This window comes from Chiloscyllium plagiosum, unplaced genomic scaffold (assembly GCF_037043375.1).
Source record: "Chiloscyllium plagiosum isolate Xiang-an unplaced genomic scaffold, Cpla_swu_hap1 HiC_scaffold_7, whole genome shotgun sequence".
Classification (NCBI taxonomy): domain Eukaryota; kingdom Metazoa; phylum Chordata; class Chondrichthyes; order Orectolobiformes; family Hemiscylliidae; genus Chiloscyllium; species Chiloscyllium plagiosum.
Genome location: NW_028270145.1, coordinates 58688205 through 58700977, shown reverse-complemented (window position 1 = coordinate 58700977; position 12773 = coordinate 58688205). Strand labels below are relative to the sequence as shown.

The 12773-nt window shown below is 40.4% G+C and overlaps 1 protein-coding gene across 3 annotated transcripts in view; it reads right to left on the bottom strand.

The window, feature by feature from the left end:
- LOC122551600 (myosin light chain kinase, smooth muscle-like) overlaps positions 1–12773 on the bottom strand; it is a 424085-nt gene that overhangs the window by 268221 nt on the left and 143091 nt on the right. For all 3 annotated transcript variants that reach the window (XM_087989064.1, XM_043693744.2, XM_043693743.2), the window contains exon 3: positions 9827–10007. In XM_087989064.1, the coding sequence (XP_087845190.1) occupies positions 9827–9991 (165 nt within the window). In that variant the 5' untranslated portion in view covers positions 9992–10007. The remainder of the gene's footprint in view (positions 1–9826; positions 10008–12773) is intronic.

Sequence of the window (12773 nt, the reverse complement as noted above, 5' to 3'; positions counted from 1 at the left end):
GGCAGATGAAAAACAATGGGTAAATCCCCTGAAAGTGTGTGAACCCATAGCTTTTCCAGTTATTGGGAGCCTAACATTCCCTAAGGCACCAGATACTAAAAATTTCAAGAGCTGATGGATTTAGTTAAGTAATATTATGATCCCAAGCCTCCTCTAATTCTAAGACATCATCATTTTTACTTGGCAATTCAAGATACAGGAGAATCTGTATCAGGATTTTTGACAAGGTTAAGATGACTGGCAGAGGCGTGTGACTTTGGTTTAACTCTTAATTAGATGCTGAGAGACCCTTTGAACTTGAAAGAACAAAGGAGCCCCATCAGACCTAAATTGAGTTATCCCTCTACCAATAAAACCTAACACACCTTATGCCTGCCTTTGGATTCCTTGCTCTGAATTGAGAACTCTTGAGGCTGGTATCCAGGAGAGTGTGCTCCCTGGAGGTCCACCTACATTTGGATTGGAAGAGTTAAATTGATTAGCAACATCTAAATCAGAACCAATCATATAAATGTCTGGTTGAATGATCACCCGGGTCAAATGGAGGTCGATACCAGTATAGTCATTGCAATGATCAAAGAGCCAGTCTTTAACAAATTTCGCTAAGGACTATAACCCTTAAGTGCATACAAGACCTTGGCTATACTTAGAACCTACACTGGGGAACCATTACAGATTAATTTTGGTTCCAGTGTCTTATGAGAAGCAGCTAGTTCAGTTCCCACTGATTCTAATAAAAAGCTCAGGCCCAAGCTCGATGATGTGAAATTGGTTTTGAAAGATTACCTAGATTGACTTCACATTTTTTGATTAGAAAATGGTTGTCTGAGTAAAGTCCTAATTAAATACCCATTTCCTTGCATACAGTGTTCATATGCAAAGCTGGCAGGGGGCTGTCCTTCATTAAGCAATACATGAGCCATGTGTACTTGCAATTGCCGTTAGATGCGGATTACCAGAAGTATGCTACAATTAATGACCACTATGGATGTACCAATTTACAAGACTGCCATTTGGGGTCTTGTCAGCCTGTACAACGTTACACCAGATGATAGAGAACAAGGTTGCAGTTTATTTAGATGATATGCTTATAACAGAGAAGACCAATTAGGAAAACTTAGAGAACAGTCCTTAACTGTTTCTCCAAGGAAGGCATATGCCTTAGAAGGGAAAAATGTATGTTCCAGCCATCCTAAATGGCTTACATAACCGGGTTATACCTGTTGGAAGATAAAGGGAAGGCAATCAAAGGTACCCCAGCTTCCACATCTGTACTGGAGCTTGGTTATGTTTTTGGTCAGAGCTGAAAATGTGTTGCTGGAAAAGCGCAGTAGGTCAGGCAGCATCCAAGGACCAGGAGAATTGACGTTTCGGGCATGAGTCCTTCTTCAGGAAGGAGAAGTTTTTTTGGTCAGGAACAGTTTTTTTGGTCAGCTGAACTAGTGTGGAATGTTTATACATAACTCCATCTGGGCACCTTTGCATCAACTCCTAAAAAAGGGCCAGCCTAAGAAATGGTTGTGTAGCCAAGCCAAAGCATTCAGGGAAGTGAAGGAACAACTATCAGCCTCTAAGGTGTTGGCACACTATGATCTCAAGCGAGATTTGATATTGACATGCAATGCCTCCCTATATGACAGTATGGTAGTATTAGCTCAATAGAGAGGAATGTCCCATAGCATTGGCACTCAGGACTTTGGCTAATGTAGAGTGTAAATATGCCCAGATAGAATAGGAAAGTTTAGTGGTTATATCTGGTGAGAGAAAATTCCACCAATACCTTTACAGATGTAAATTTGTAATAGCAATAGATCAAAAATCCCCACTAGGCCTAATTAAAGAGGACAAGACAGTGACGCCCATAGGTTTAGGCCAAATTCAGCTATGGGCTTTAATACTAAGTGCATATAATCACAAGTTGGAATGCCGTCTGGGAGGCCAAGTCGCAAACGAGGGTGCATTGAGCTGCCTCCTGCTGGCAGATACACACTCGTGGTACCATAACCGAAAGAGTAACATAATGATTTAAAATTTTCTGGACACACTTCCAGTCACAGCTGACCATATCAGACTTTGGATGCCGAAAGATACAATTGTGGTAAAACTGAAACAGCTGGTGGTGATGGGGGAAACCAAAGGGCCGTTCCAATCAGAACTGAAACCATTCTAGATCCCGTGAGACCAGATCACAGCAGAGGATGGCATATCATTATGCGAAACAGAAGTGATTGTCCCAAGAATAGGTCACTGCCAGATACTGGCTGAACTCCACCAGGAACATCCAGGGGTTTCTACAATGAAAATGTTGGCGAGAAGTTATGTCTGTTGGCCAGAATTGGATGCCAAAAAAACCATATCGGTGGGCTGTGCACCAAGGACAAAAATTACTGCCAGTAGAAAAACTGTGTGCATCTTTTGCAAATCACGGACACCAGAAGTGTTGCTCACAGAAAATGGGCCATCATTTACCAGCGGGGAATTTGAGTACGGTAGCGCCTCAACATTCGAACGACCCCGTTCACGAACAAATCGGTTTACCAACAGGATTGTATGTAAAATTTTGCTTCAACGTACATACAAAATTCAAGGTACGAACGAAGGTACAAACGCAAAACCCCGTGTGCAACCACGTGGTTTCATTGTTCTGCTTTGCTATGCGCTTGTTGAATGCAAAAGCTCTCGGGCCCCGCGTGATCTCATTCAGTTCATCTTTGGCGCGAGCGCTGTGAACACCCGTCCAAGCATTCTTACGCTATCCGAACAATGGGAAAATTGATTCAGTTTGTGAACTTTTCAGTTCGCGAACCGGGTCCCGGAAAGGATTAAGTTCATAATTCGAGGCGCTACTGTATTACATATGTCAAATGCCATTTGGTATAAAGGGACAGCTCTATACCATCCATCATCCAATTGTCTGGCAGAGAGAGCAGTCCAAACTTTGAAGGCAGACTTAAAGAAACAGCCTATAGCTTCACTAGATACCAAACTGTTATGTTTCCTATTCAATTATAGGACCATCCTTCATGCCACTACAGGGATAGCTCCAGCAGAGTTGCGAATGGGAAGGAGACTCCACACCAGATTAAATCTTATTTTCAGACACAAGACTTCGCTAAGCGAGAGAGACAGTTTACTTCAAGGGATGAAGTTAGGAACTATGGGAATGGCCCGACGTGGGTAAGAGGCATGGTGGAAGCGAGATCAGGCCCAGTGACATATACAGTTCAAGTAGCAGTGATGGTCCTAAACAAGCACGTGGACTATATGAAAGCTGCAAACTTGCAAATAGTATAGGAGCAAAAGTTGGAAAAAGTGAGGACTGTAGATGTTGGAGATCAGAGTCAAGAGTATGGTGCTGGAAAAGCGCAGCAGGTCAGGCAGCATCTGAGGAGCAGGAGAATCAATTTTACAGGTATAAGCCCTTCATTAGGAATGAGTCTTGAGGGCCGGGGGTGCTGAGAGATAAATGGGAGAAATGTGTGCCCAGTTCCTTGAAACAGTCAGAAAGGCTGGCGGGACCCATGGGTTCTCCCTCTCCATCAAGTATTGAAGAGGCCTCAGAATCTGAGATGGACATATTGAATCTTGCCACCTCAATGTCTTTGCCACTTGAAGAATATAATGAATTATTCCAAGACACTCTGGAGATGCAAGAGGCAAGCTACTGTGTGTCATACTCTGTCCATATCTAAAGCAGAATTGGAGGAACCTGACCCATTGCTAAAATACTCCAGGAGGAGTTATATGAAAAAGAACCGTCCTTTGTCCTCAAGGGATGTAATGATTTTAACCAGGTCAACTAGGTGGACCTCACAGAATATGAGTTTCCTGACTGGGGCTGTTAACCAGGTCCAACCTGGCTGACACGTAAGAACAGGAGGGTCAGACATCCTGTTCACTCTGAGAGCTGTAAGGAAGGCATGTAAGAAAGACACTGTTATAATAATCATGAGGGACTTCAATATGCAAGTGGACTGGGAAAATCAGATTGGTAGCAGATCTCAAGAAAACGTATATATGGAATGTCTACAAAATGTTTTTTTCTCTGGAGCAACTTTTGGTGGAATTCTGTAGGGGACAGACAATTCTGGATTTAGTGGTATGTAATGAGGCAGACTTGACTAGGCAGCTAAAGATGAAAGAATCTTCTATGGCATTTTGTAACCCCTGGGGGCAAGTGACTGTAATAGAATAGAATTCACCTGCAGTTTGAGAAAGAGAAACTGGAATCAGATGTAATATTATTACAATTGAGTAAAGGTAGCTACAAAGACATGAAGGAGGAGCTGGCCAGAGTTGAACTGAAGGGGAGCCTAGTAGCAAAGATGATGGAGCAACAATAGAAGCTCCTCAGTGAAATATGAGGGTAAGCTAGCTAGTAACATGAAAACTATATCTATACATTAGAAAAATGCCTTCTGGAAATCCAAACAGATCATGCCCACTGGCTCTCTTTTGTATAATTTGCTCATTACCTCCCCAAAGAATTCCAACAGATTTATCAGGCATGGCCACCCCCTTGATAAAGCCATGTTGACTCAACTCAATTTTACCAGGCACTTCCAAGTACTTCACAATCTCATCTTTAATAATGGACTCTAAAATCATACCAATGACCAAAATCAGGCTAACAGGCCTATAGTCTTCTGTCTTCTGCCTCCTTCTGTTCCTAAACAGGGTGTTACATTAGCTATTTTCTTGTCCTCTGAGGGTCACCCCGACTCCAGTTTTTCCTGAGAGACCACCATCAATGTCTCTACAATGTCCTTAGCTGTTTTCTTCTGAGCTTTAGGATGTAGTCTATTTGGTCCAGGTAATTTATCCATCTTCAGATCCTCCAGCTTTCCCAGCACTTTCTCCTTATTGATGGCCACTGCACTCACCTCTGACCCCTGACTCTTTGAAGTTTTGTTATGCTGCTCATGTCTTCCACTGTAAACCTAGTCCGTTCCTTCGCCATTTCTTTGTTCCACATTATTAATCCTCCAGCTTCATTTTCCAGTGGTACAAAGCACTCAAGTTTCTCTCAGTTTCGATTATAAATTTCCTTTCTATTCTTCTGACCAAAATCAGTGACCTCACACATATCCATATTAAATTCCTACTGCCAAATTTTAGCCCATTCACATATCCATATCCATTTGTAACTTTCTTATTTCTTTATTACAACTTACATTCCCATTTATTTTAGTGCCATCTGCAAATGTGGCTTTTTAAAAATGCTTTCACAGTTTGAGGGTATTCCTGGCTCGGACAGCATTTATTGCCCATCCAAGAGAGCAATTAGAAGTCAATTACATTTACAGGGGAGGGAATGGCCTCCATGTATTATTAGTGGAATATTAACCCAGACACGCAGGTAATATTCTGGGCACCCAGGTTCAAATTCTGCCATGACAAATGGAATTTCAATTCAATAAAAGTCTGGAATTATGAATCTAATGATGACTATATTCTATTACCAATTGCCAGAAAAACCCATCTGGTTCACAGTGGTCTTTAGGGAAACAAATCTGCCATTCTTACCTGGTCTGGCCTACATCTGACTCCAGACCCAAAGCAATGCAGTTGAATCTTAACTGCCTTCTGGGCACTTAAGGATGGGCAATAAATGCTGGCCTAGCCAGTGATGCCCTCATCCAGTGAATGAATAAAAAAAATTGTTTGGTGCCACTAAAGAGCATTAGTGATCCAGATGGAGTTTTGCCAACAACAGACTCATAGTCATCATTAGACTCTTAACTCCAGATTCCTATTGAATTCAAAGTCAACCATCTGCCATGACAGGATTTGAACCCCTGTCCCAAAGGTCTCAGGATTAACAGCCCACTGATAATACCACAAGGCCATCACCTCCTTGGTGGCTATAGTATATTCTAAGTAATGTATCGTGTCAGCAAACACTACAGACCTGATTTTCCAATCTCTGACCCTGACTCTCAAAGTTCTGGTATGCTGCTGGTCTCTGCCACTGTGAGAAGTTTATTAAGAAATGCTGCTCACTCTAAGTCACTTCTTGACACAGAGGCATAACGAGTCAAAGAGTAATTCAGCATAGAAACAGGCCCTTTGGCTCACCAACAAACACCAACTCCACTCATCCTATTTACTGCTCTTAGCTTCCTCTGCTCCAGGAATGCAAACCCAAACATTTAATCCCAGGCAAAATCGTGGTGAATCTCATCTGTACCCTCTCGACGGCAATCATGTTCTTCTAACAGTATGACGAACAGAACTGCACACTGTATTCCACTGTGACCTGACTAATGTTTTATAAAATTGTAATAAAATTTCCAGGCTCCTAGGTTCTAACTCTGGCTAATGAAGTCCAGTATCCCACATGCCTTCTTCACCACCCTGTCTAGCTGTGCTGACACCCTCAGGGATCTATGGACATGTATACCAAGGTCTCTTTGTTCCTCAGTATTCCCTAGAGACTCACCATTCATTGTGTATATCCTTCCTTCATTAGATGTCTCAAAACGTATCACCTGACACTAATCAGAATTAAAATTATTCTGCCATTCCTCAGCACAGTTTACCAGCCAAGCAATATTAGACTATTGCCTGAGACCATTCTCCTCACTACCAACAACACCACCAATTTTTGTGTCAGCTGCAAGCTTACTAATACAATCTTCTACATTCACATCCAAACTGTAAATGTAGATAACAAACAGCAAGGATTCTAGCATTGATCCTTTTGGTGCACTGTTGTTCATAAGCTTCCAATTACAACAACAACCTTTTGCCTCCTATTTGTAAGCTAATCTTGGACATTGTCAAAGGCCTTACAGAAGTTGATGTAAACCAAACCAACTGATTTTCAATATATTTTGTCACCTTTTCAAAAACCTCGATTAAATTAATTAGACAGAATCTCCCTCTAACAAATCCATGCTGACTATCCTGATCAATCCTTGGCTTTCCAAGTGGTAGAAGTCACACGACACCAGGTTATTCAGCCTGACAACACTCCATTTACACTATATGTACAATCCTTTGATCTCTCTATCTATAATTCTGTGCCTGCGGCTTCTCTTCACATCACCTGACAAAGGAGCAGTCCTCTGAAAGCTTGGAATTTCAAATAAACCTGTTGGACTACAACCTAGTGTTGTGTGACTTCTGACCTTGTTCACCCCAGTCCAACACCTCCACACCATGGCCCACATTTCTAAGTGTTGATTAATGCTGTCCCTCAGAATAGTTTCCAATAATTTCCCTCGTACTGACAGCAAACTATCTGGTTTTTAACTGCTTGACCTATTCCTGCTACTGTCTTGAACAAAGGAACCACATTAGCTAACCTCCACTTATCTAGCACTTCACCTGTGGCTGGCACAGCACTAAATATTTCCACCAGGAACCTAGCAATCTCCTCTCTTGCCTCCCATAGCAGCCTGGAATACATCTTATCGGGCTTTGGGGATTCATGCACCCAAATGCCCGCTATAACATTTAATACCTCCCTTTATTCATCTTAAATTGTTAGAGAATCATAGAATCATACAGCACAGTAACAGACCATTTGGTCCAACCAGTCTGTGCCGAGCATAATACCAAACCAAACTAGTTCCATCTGCCTGTTCCTGGCTCATATCCCTCCAAACTTTGCCTGTTCATGTACTTATCCAAATGTCTTTTAAATGTTGTAATTGTCCCCGCATCCATCACTTCCTCATTCCAAACGCAAACCACCCTCTAAGAAAAAAGTTTGCTCCTCGTGTTTTTTTAAATCTCTCTCCTCTCACCTTAAAAATATGCCCCTAGTCTTGAAATCTCTTATTCTAGGGAAAAGATAATTACCATTAACTCTATCTATACCTCTCATTATTTTATAAAGCTCTATAAGGTCACCTCTCAACTTCCTACGCTCCAGTGAAAAAACTCCCAGATTATCCAGCCTTTATTTATCACTCAAACTTCCCATACCTGGCAACGTTCTGATAAATTTCTTCTGAATCCTCTCCAGCTTAATAATATCCCTTCTATAACTGGGTGACCAGAACTGGATACAGTTTTCCAGAAGAGGCCTCAACAATGTCCTGTACAACTTCAACATGACTTCCCAATTCTGAAACTCAAAAGAATGAACAAAGAAGGCAAGTATGCTAACTGCCTTTTTAATCACCCTGTCCATATGTGATGCAAACTTCAAAGATATGTACCTGAACCACTCGGTCTCTCTGTTCCACCCAAGGCCCTACCATTAATTTTATCAGTCCTACTCCTGTTTGTTGATCAAAATGCAATGCCTTGCACTTATCCAGATTGAATTCAATCTGTCATTTTTCAGCCCATTGACAGTTGATCAACATCCCTTTGTAATCTTAGAAAACCTTCTTCACTGTCTACTATGCCACCAATTTTGATGTTGTCCGCAAACTTACTAACCATGCCTTCTACGTTCTTCTCCAAATTATTTGAATGAATGACAACCAAAAGCGGACCCAGAACCGATCCCTGTGGAACACCACTGGTCACAGGCCTCCAGTCCGACAAAATAACCCTCCACTACCACACTCTGTCTCCCATTGTTAAGCCAATTATGTATCCAATTTACAAGCTCACCCTCAATCCCATGTGACCTAACCTTTCTGATTAGTCTACCATGCGGAACCTTGTTGAAGGCTTTACTAAAGTCCAAGTAAACAATGTCTACTGCTCTACCAAGAAATATTTTAATGGAAGTCCAGTCTGTGCCTGGGTAGGCCAATGAAAGCTCTGAGTAGAATCTTGGGAGCTGACATTGAATTTAAGAACAGGATAGTAAAAACAACACTATTATTAAATTACCAACATCCCATTCCTGCTAGGAAGTGTGAGGAAAAATCAGGCCCTGAATTTCTGAATACTTTTGAAAAGTATTTGTCTTTTTATTCTGTTGTACATCATACAGAATCCATTAATTAATTGGTAGCTTTATAACAATACTCTCCCCTCACCATTAATCAATTTGCATGAGGTAGGATGAAAAGTTGGAACGTACTTTTACTTATCATATACTCAGTGCAGCACAGTTTCCCAGCAAACAATTACATTGCTAACCCTTTTTAAGTTAATTTCCTTACAGTTAGAGATAAGGAATCAGCAAGAAATAACATGCCTGCTATTTACATTTTTCAAATGCTATACTTTATCATAGCCACACTGTCAATTGTCATCAAATATAAACAAGTGAGAATATAGTATATCTGTTTTACTTATCAATAGCACTGCATTTCTGATGCCAGATGTCAAGTCATTGATGCATTTTTAAATTCTTCTGTACAAAGATATGCTTTCATGAGAAAATGGCTTGTTAATTTGTTTTCCACATTTGAGTGGACCGGCATCAACAGTAGTTCAGTTGGCAGCATTCTCACCTCTGAGTCAGAGGCCTATGGGTCCAAGTCTCACTCTAGAAATTTGAGCATCACATCTAGGTTAACAGTATCCTGCAGGATTGTGGTACTCGGGGGGAAGAAGATGTGTTGCATTGTCACAGGTGACACATTAAGCCAAGATCTGTCTCCAAATGTACGTAAAGGATCCCATGGCACTACTTTGAAAAACAGCAGGGAAATTCTTTCAATGTGTTGGCCAATGTTTATCCCTTAACACTAAAACAGACCAAGTACTCAATGGCATATTGTTGTTTGTGGTAGCTTGTGTGGTGAAAATGGTTGCTGTGTTTCTGACATTGTACAGTGATTCATGACAGAAGGTGAAATGTAAATGCAGAAAGGTGCTCCATTCATCCCAAAAGTTATTTTATTAGCACGTGTAACAGTGCACTGCAAGATAATAGGGTTTCAGACGAGCTTTCACACAACATTCTTACCTTTCCATCAAACTTGGCTGTTCCACCAGTGGGAATCCGCAGATTTCTTGGAGGCAGTGTGAACGCTGGTACTTCAGGAGGGTAGGTATCAGCCTGGGGTCTTTCCAAAGTTAACGTTGTTTTGGAAATACGAGTGGCATTTTGAGCAATCTTAACATCGCCCATGGTTAATTATCCAAATCTGATGGGAAGGAAAAGTTTGGTACTATTTAGCATGAACACTTTGAAAAACATACAATTCACATTGGCAAACCGCCAGAAATGATAATCATTTAAAAATTAGATGACAGTAAGCTCTCACTTAAAGTTATGGTGGTTTTCTTGGAAATCACAACTTTTACTGAAGCATGGATTCCCATAGGAATGAATATTAAATCCAGAGAGAGATTCATCCAGTTATTTCTTGCCCAGAACAATTCAGGTGATATATAACTATTATATAAATGTGAAGAGCAGTACAAGTATGAATATATTTAAGGACAGCAACAATCTTCAGTTTCAAAAGTGGCGAAAATTGCTCCATGTCTACTTGCTTCATGATTTATTTCTAGAAGGAAGTGGCTGGTAATTTATTTTCAGCATTTGAGTGGAATGATGAATTATTATCCAATGAATTCCTCCACATGTTGTTTTGGATGGCAGCGGGTAACTGGTTATTTACATGCTGAAAGTATAACAATTTTCCAATGTTTAGCAATTGGCTCCTGAGGGGTAAGCACATTCTCTTGTGCAGGGATTATAGGCACTAGCTTATTTCAGCAAGTTAATTTTACACTGAAAAACATTGAGAATGTTTAATGACTGTTTTCTTCCTGTTCTCTTTCCAGAATCTTTATTCCAAGAGCCAACTCTGGTTGTTTATGCTATTAAATCTCTTTCATATAGTGACTGGGCAGACTTTTAGAGCTCCAAAATCCGTAATTATAGAAAATGAGGTCAAATTTTCATAATACTCTGGTCTTCCTTTGCACAAATGGAAAAAGCACAGATGCTGCTGAGATTTGGGTATGACACCTTGTTTGGTGAATTTTCAATGGCCATTTTTTAATAATGCAGAGCCTCCTCCCTTCCAAAACAAGTTCAGAAGCATATGACAGGGTCCCAGGATTACTATAGATGTTGAGCTAACTGGTCTGTATTTTCCCATTTTCTCTCTTCCTCCTTTCTTACTCAGTGGGGTTATGCAATGCATCCACTCATTTGACGTCTAGACGTTTTTAAAACCATGAGATACAGATTGTCAAGTCCAGGGAATTGGACACTATTTTAAGTCCAGTACTATTTCTTTACTTATATTGATTGCTGTCAGCTCGCCATTCTCGCTAAAACACAAAAACATAAGAACTGTTTAGACATTAATCTGACTCCACCAATCAACAGGATTCTTGATAACAAAGAGGATGAATCATTACTGGGGTTAAGCAGGAATTTAGAGTTGAGGTTGCAACCAGATCAGCCATCAATTTATTGAATGACAGAGCAGATTCAAAGGGGATGAGTGGTCTATCCTGCTCATAATTTATAAATTAGTGGAATGGTTTTACAGAGTCTTACAGCATGGAAACAGACCCTTTGGTCGAACTGGTCCATGCTGACCAGGTTTCCCAAACTAAACGAGTTTGGCCTGTGTTTGGCCCATATCCTTCTAAGCCTTTCCTATTCATGTACCTGTCCAAATGTCTTTCAAATGTTGCAAGTGTAGCTGCCTCTACCACTTCCTCTCGCAGTTCATTTCACATACGAACTACCCTCTGTATGAAAACGTTGCCCCTCAGGTCCCTTCCAAATCTTTCTCTTCTCACCTTACAAACATGTCCTCCAGTTTTTAATTTCCTTACTCCAGGAAAAATACTATTGCAATTCACCTTATCCGTGCCCCTCATGATTTTAGAAACCTTTATAAACCTCAATCTCCTAAACTCCAGTAAAAAATGTTATCTAGCCTCTCCTTACAACTCACACCCTCCAGTTCTTGTAAAACTTGTTTTCACCTTTTTTAAGTTTAATATCATCTTTCCTGTAGTAGGGCAACCAGAATTGTATGCATGTTATAAATATGTGGGTGTACTGTACCTTTAAGAGAATTAGAAGCACCAGAACTACTTGACAGAACCAAGTGTTCTGTAAAAAAATGTAAAATTTGGTGGAACAACTTGATTAGCTGGTTGCCTGGAAATGGCAAAACAGATTTGAATTAGGCCAATCAGTTCAAATTATACCCCAAAAACACCAGAATCAAATCCATTTTGAATTTAGTATATTGACAATCTTAAAAGCCAATGGCATGATCCGATGTTTGGGGGGTATAAATCCGGGGGAAATTGAACAGTTGAGAGGAGAACTGCCAAATCAATGACATCTGCACACTGCCCAGAAAAAAGCCGTCTTAAAAGGTACCTTTATCGATCAGTAACCCATGAAGCAGAATCCCCAAGAAGAAGAAAAGAAGACCGAAATACAGAGAAGAACGAAAGCTGCCTCGATCTGAGATAAGACGTTTCGTTTTATAAATTGTAATTGGGAGTTTTATTGGACTAGTATTATAGAAGGAAAGGTAACAGATAGCTTAGAGTAAGGACTTGTAAATAGTTGTTAGTTAATTATTCTCTGTTATACTTTAAGAAATAAAGTTGTTAATTTTTACCTGAAATAGTTCTTGGCCATTCAATTTTTTGCAGATTACTGCATGGGATAAATCTTTTCTGTGTTGCTGATTTTAAATTAAGCAGGAGGGAGTATCCCATGTTGAAACAGTTTGGGAGTACACTATCAGGATTTGAACTGGTTTAGATAGACTTGAATAGATTTGGGGATACAAAAACTCCCAGCAGATTTAAACACTTGCAGGTTAGTGTCTCAGATCTTTAAAACAAACATAGGTGAAACAATTTGTTTCAGTTTGGTGACTTGTGGTTGATTAAATTAAAAGTGAGAGAAATGCCTCCTA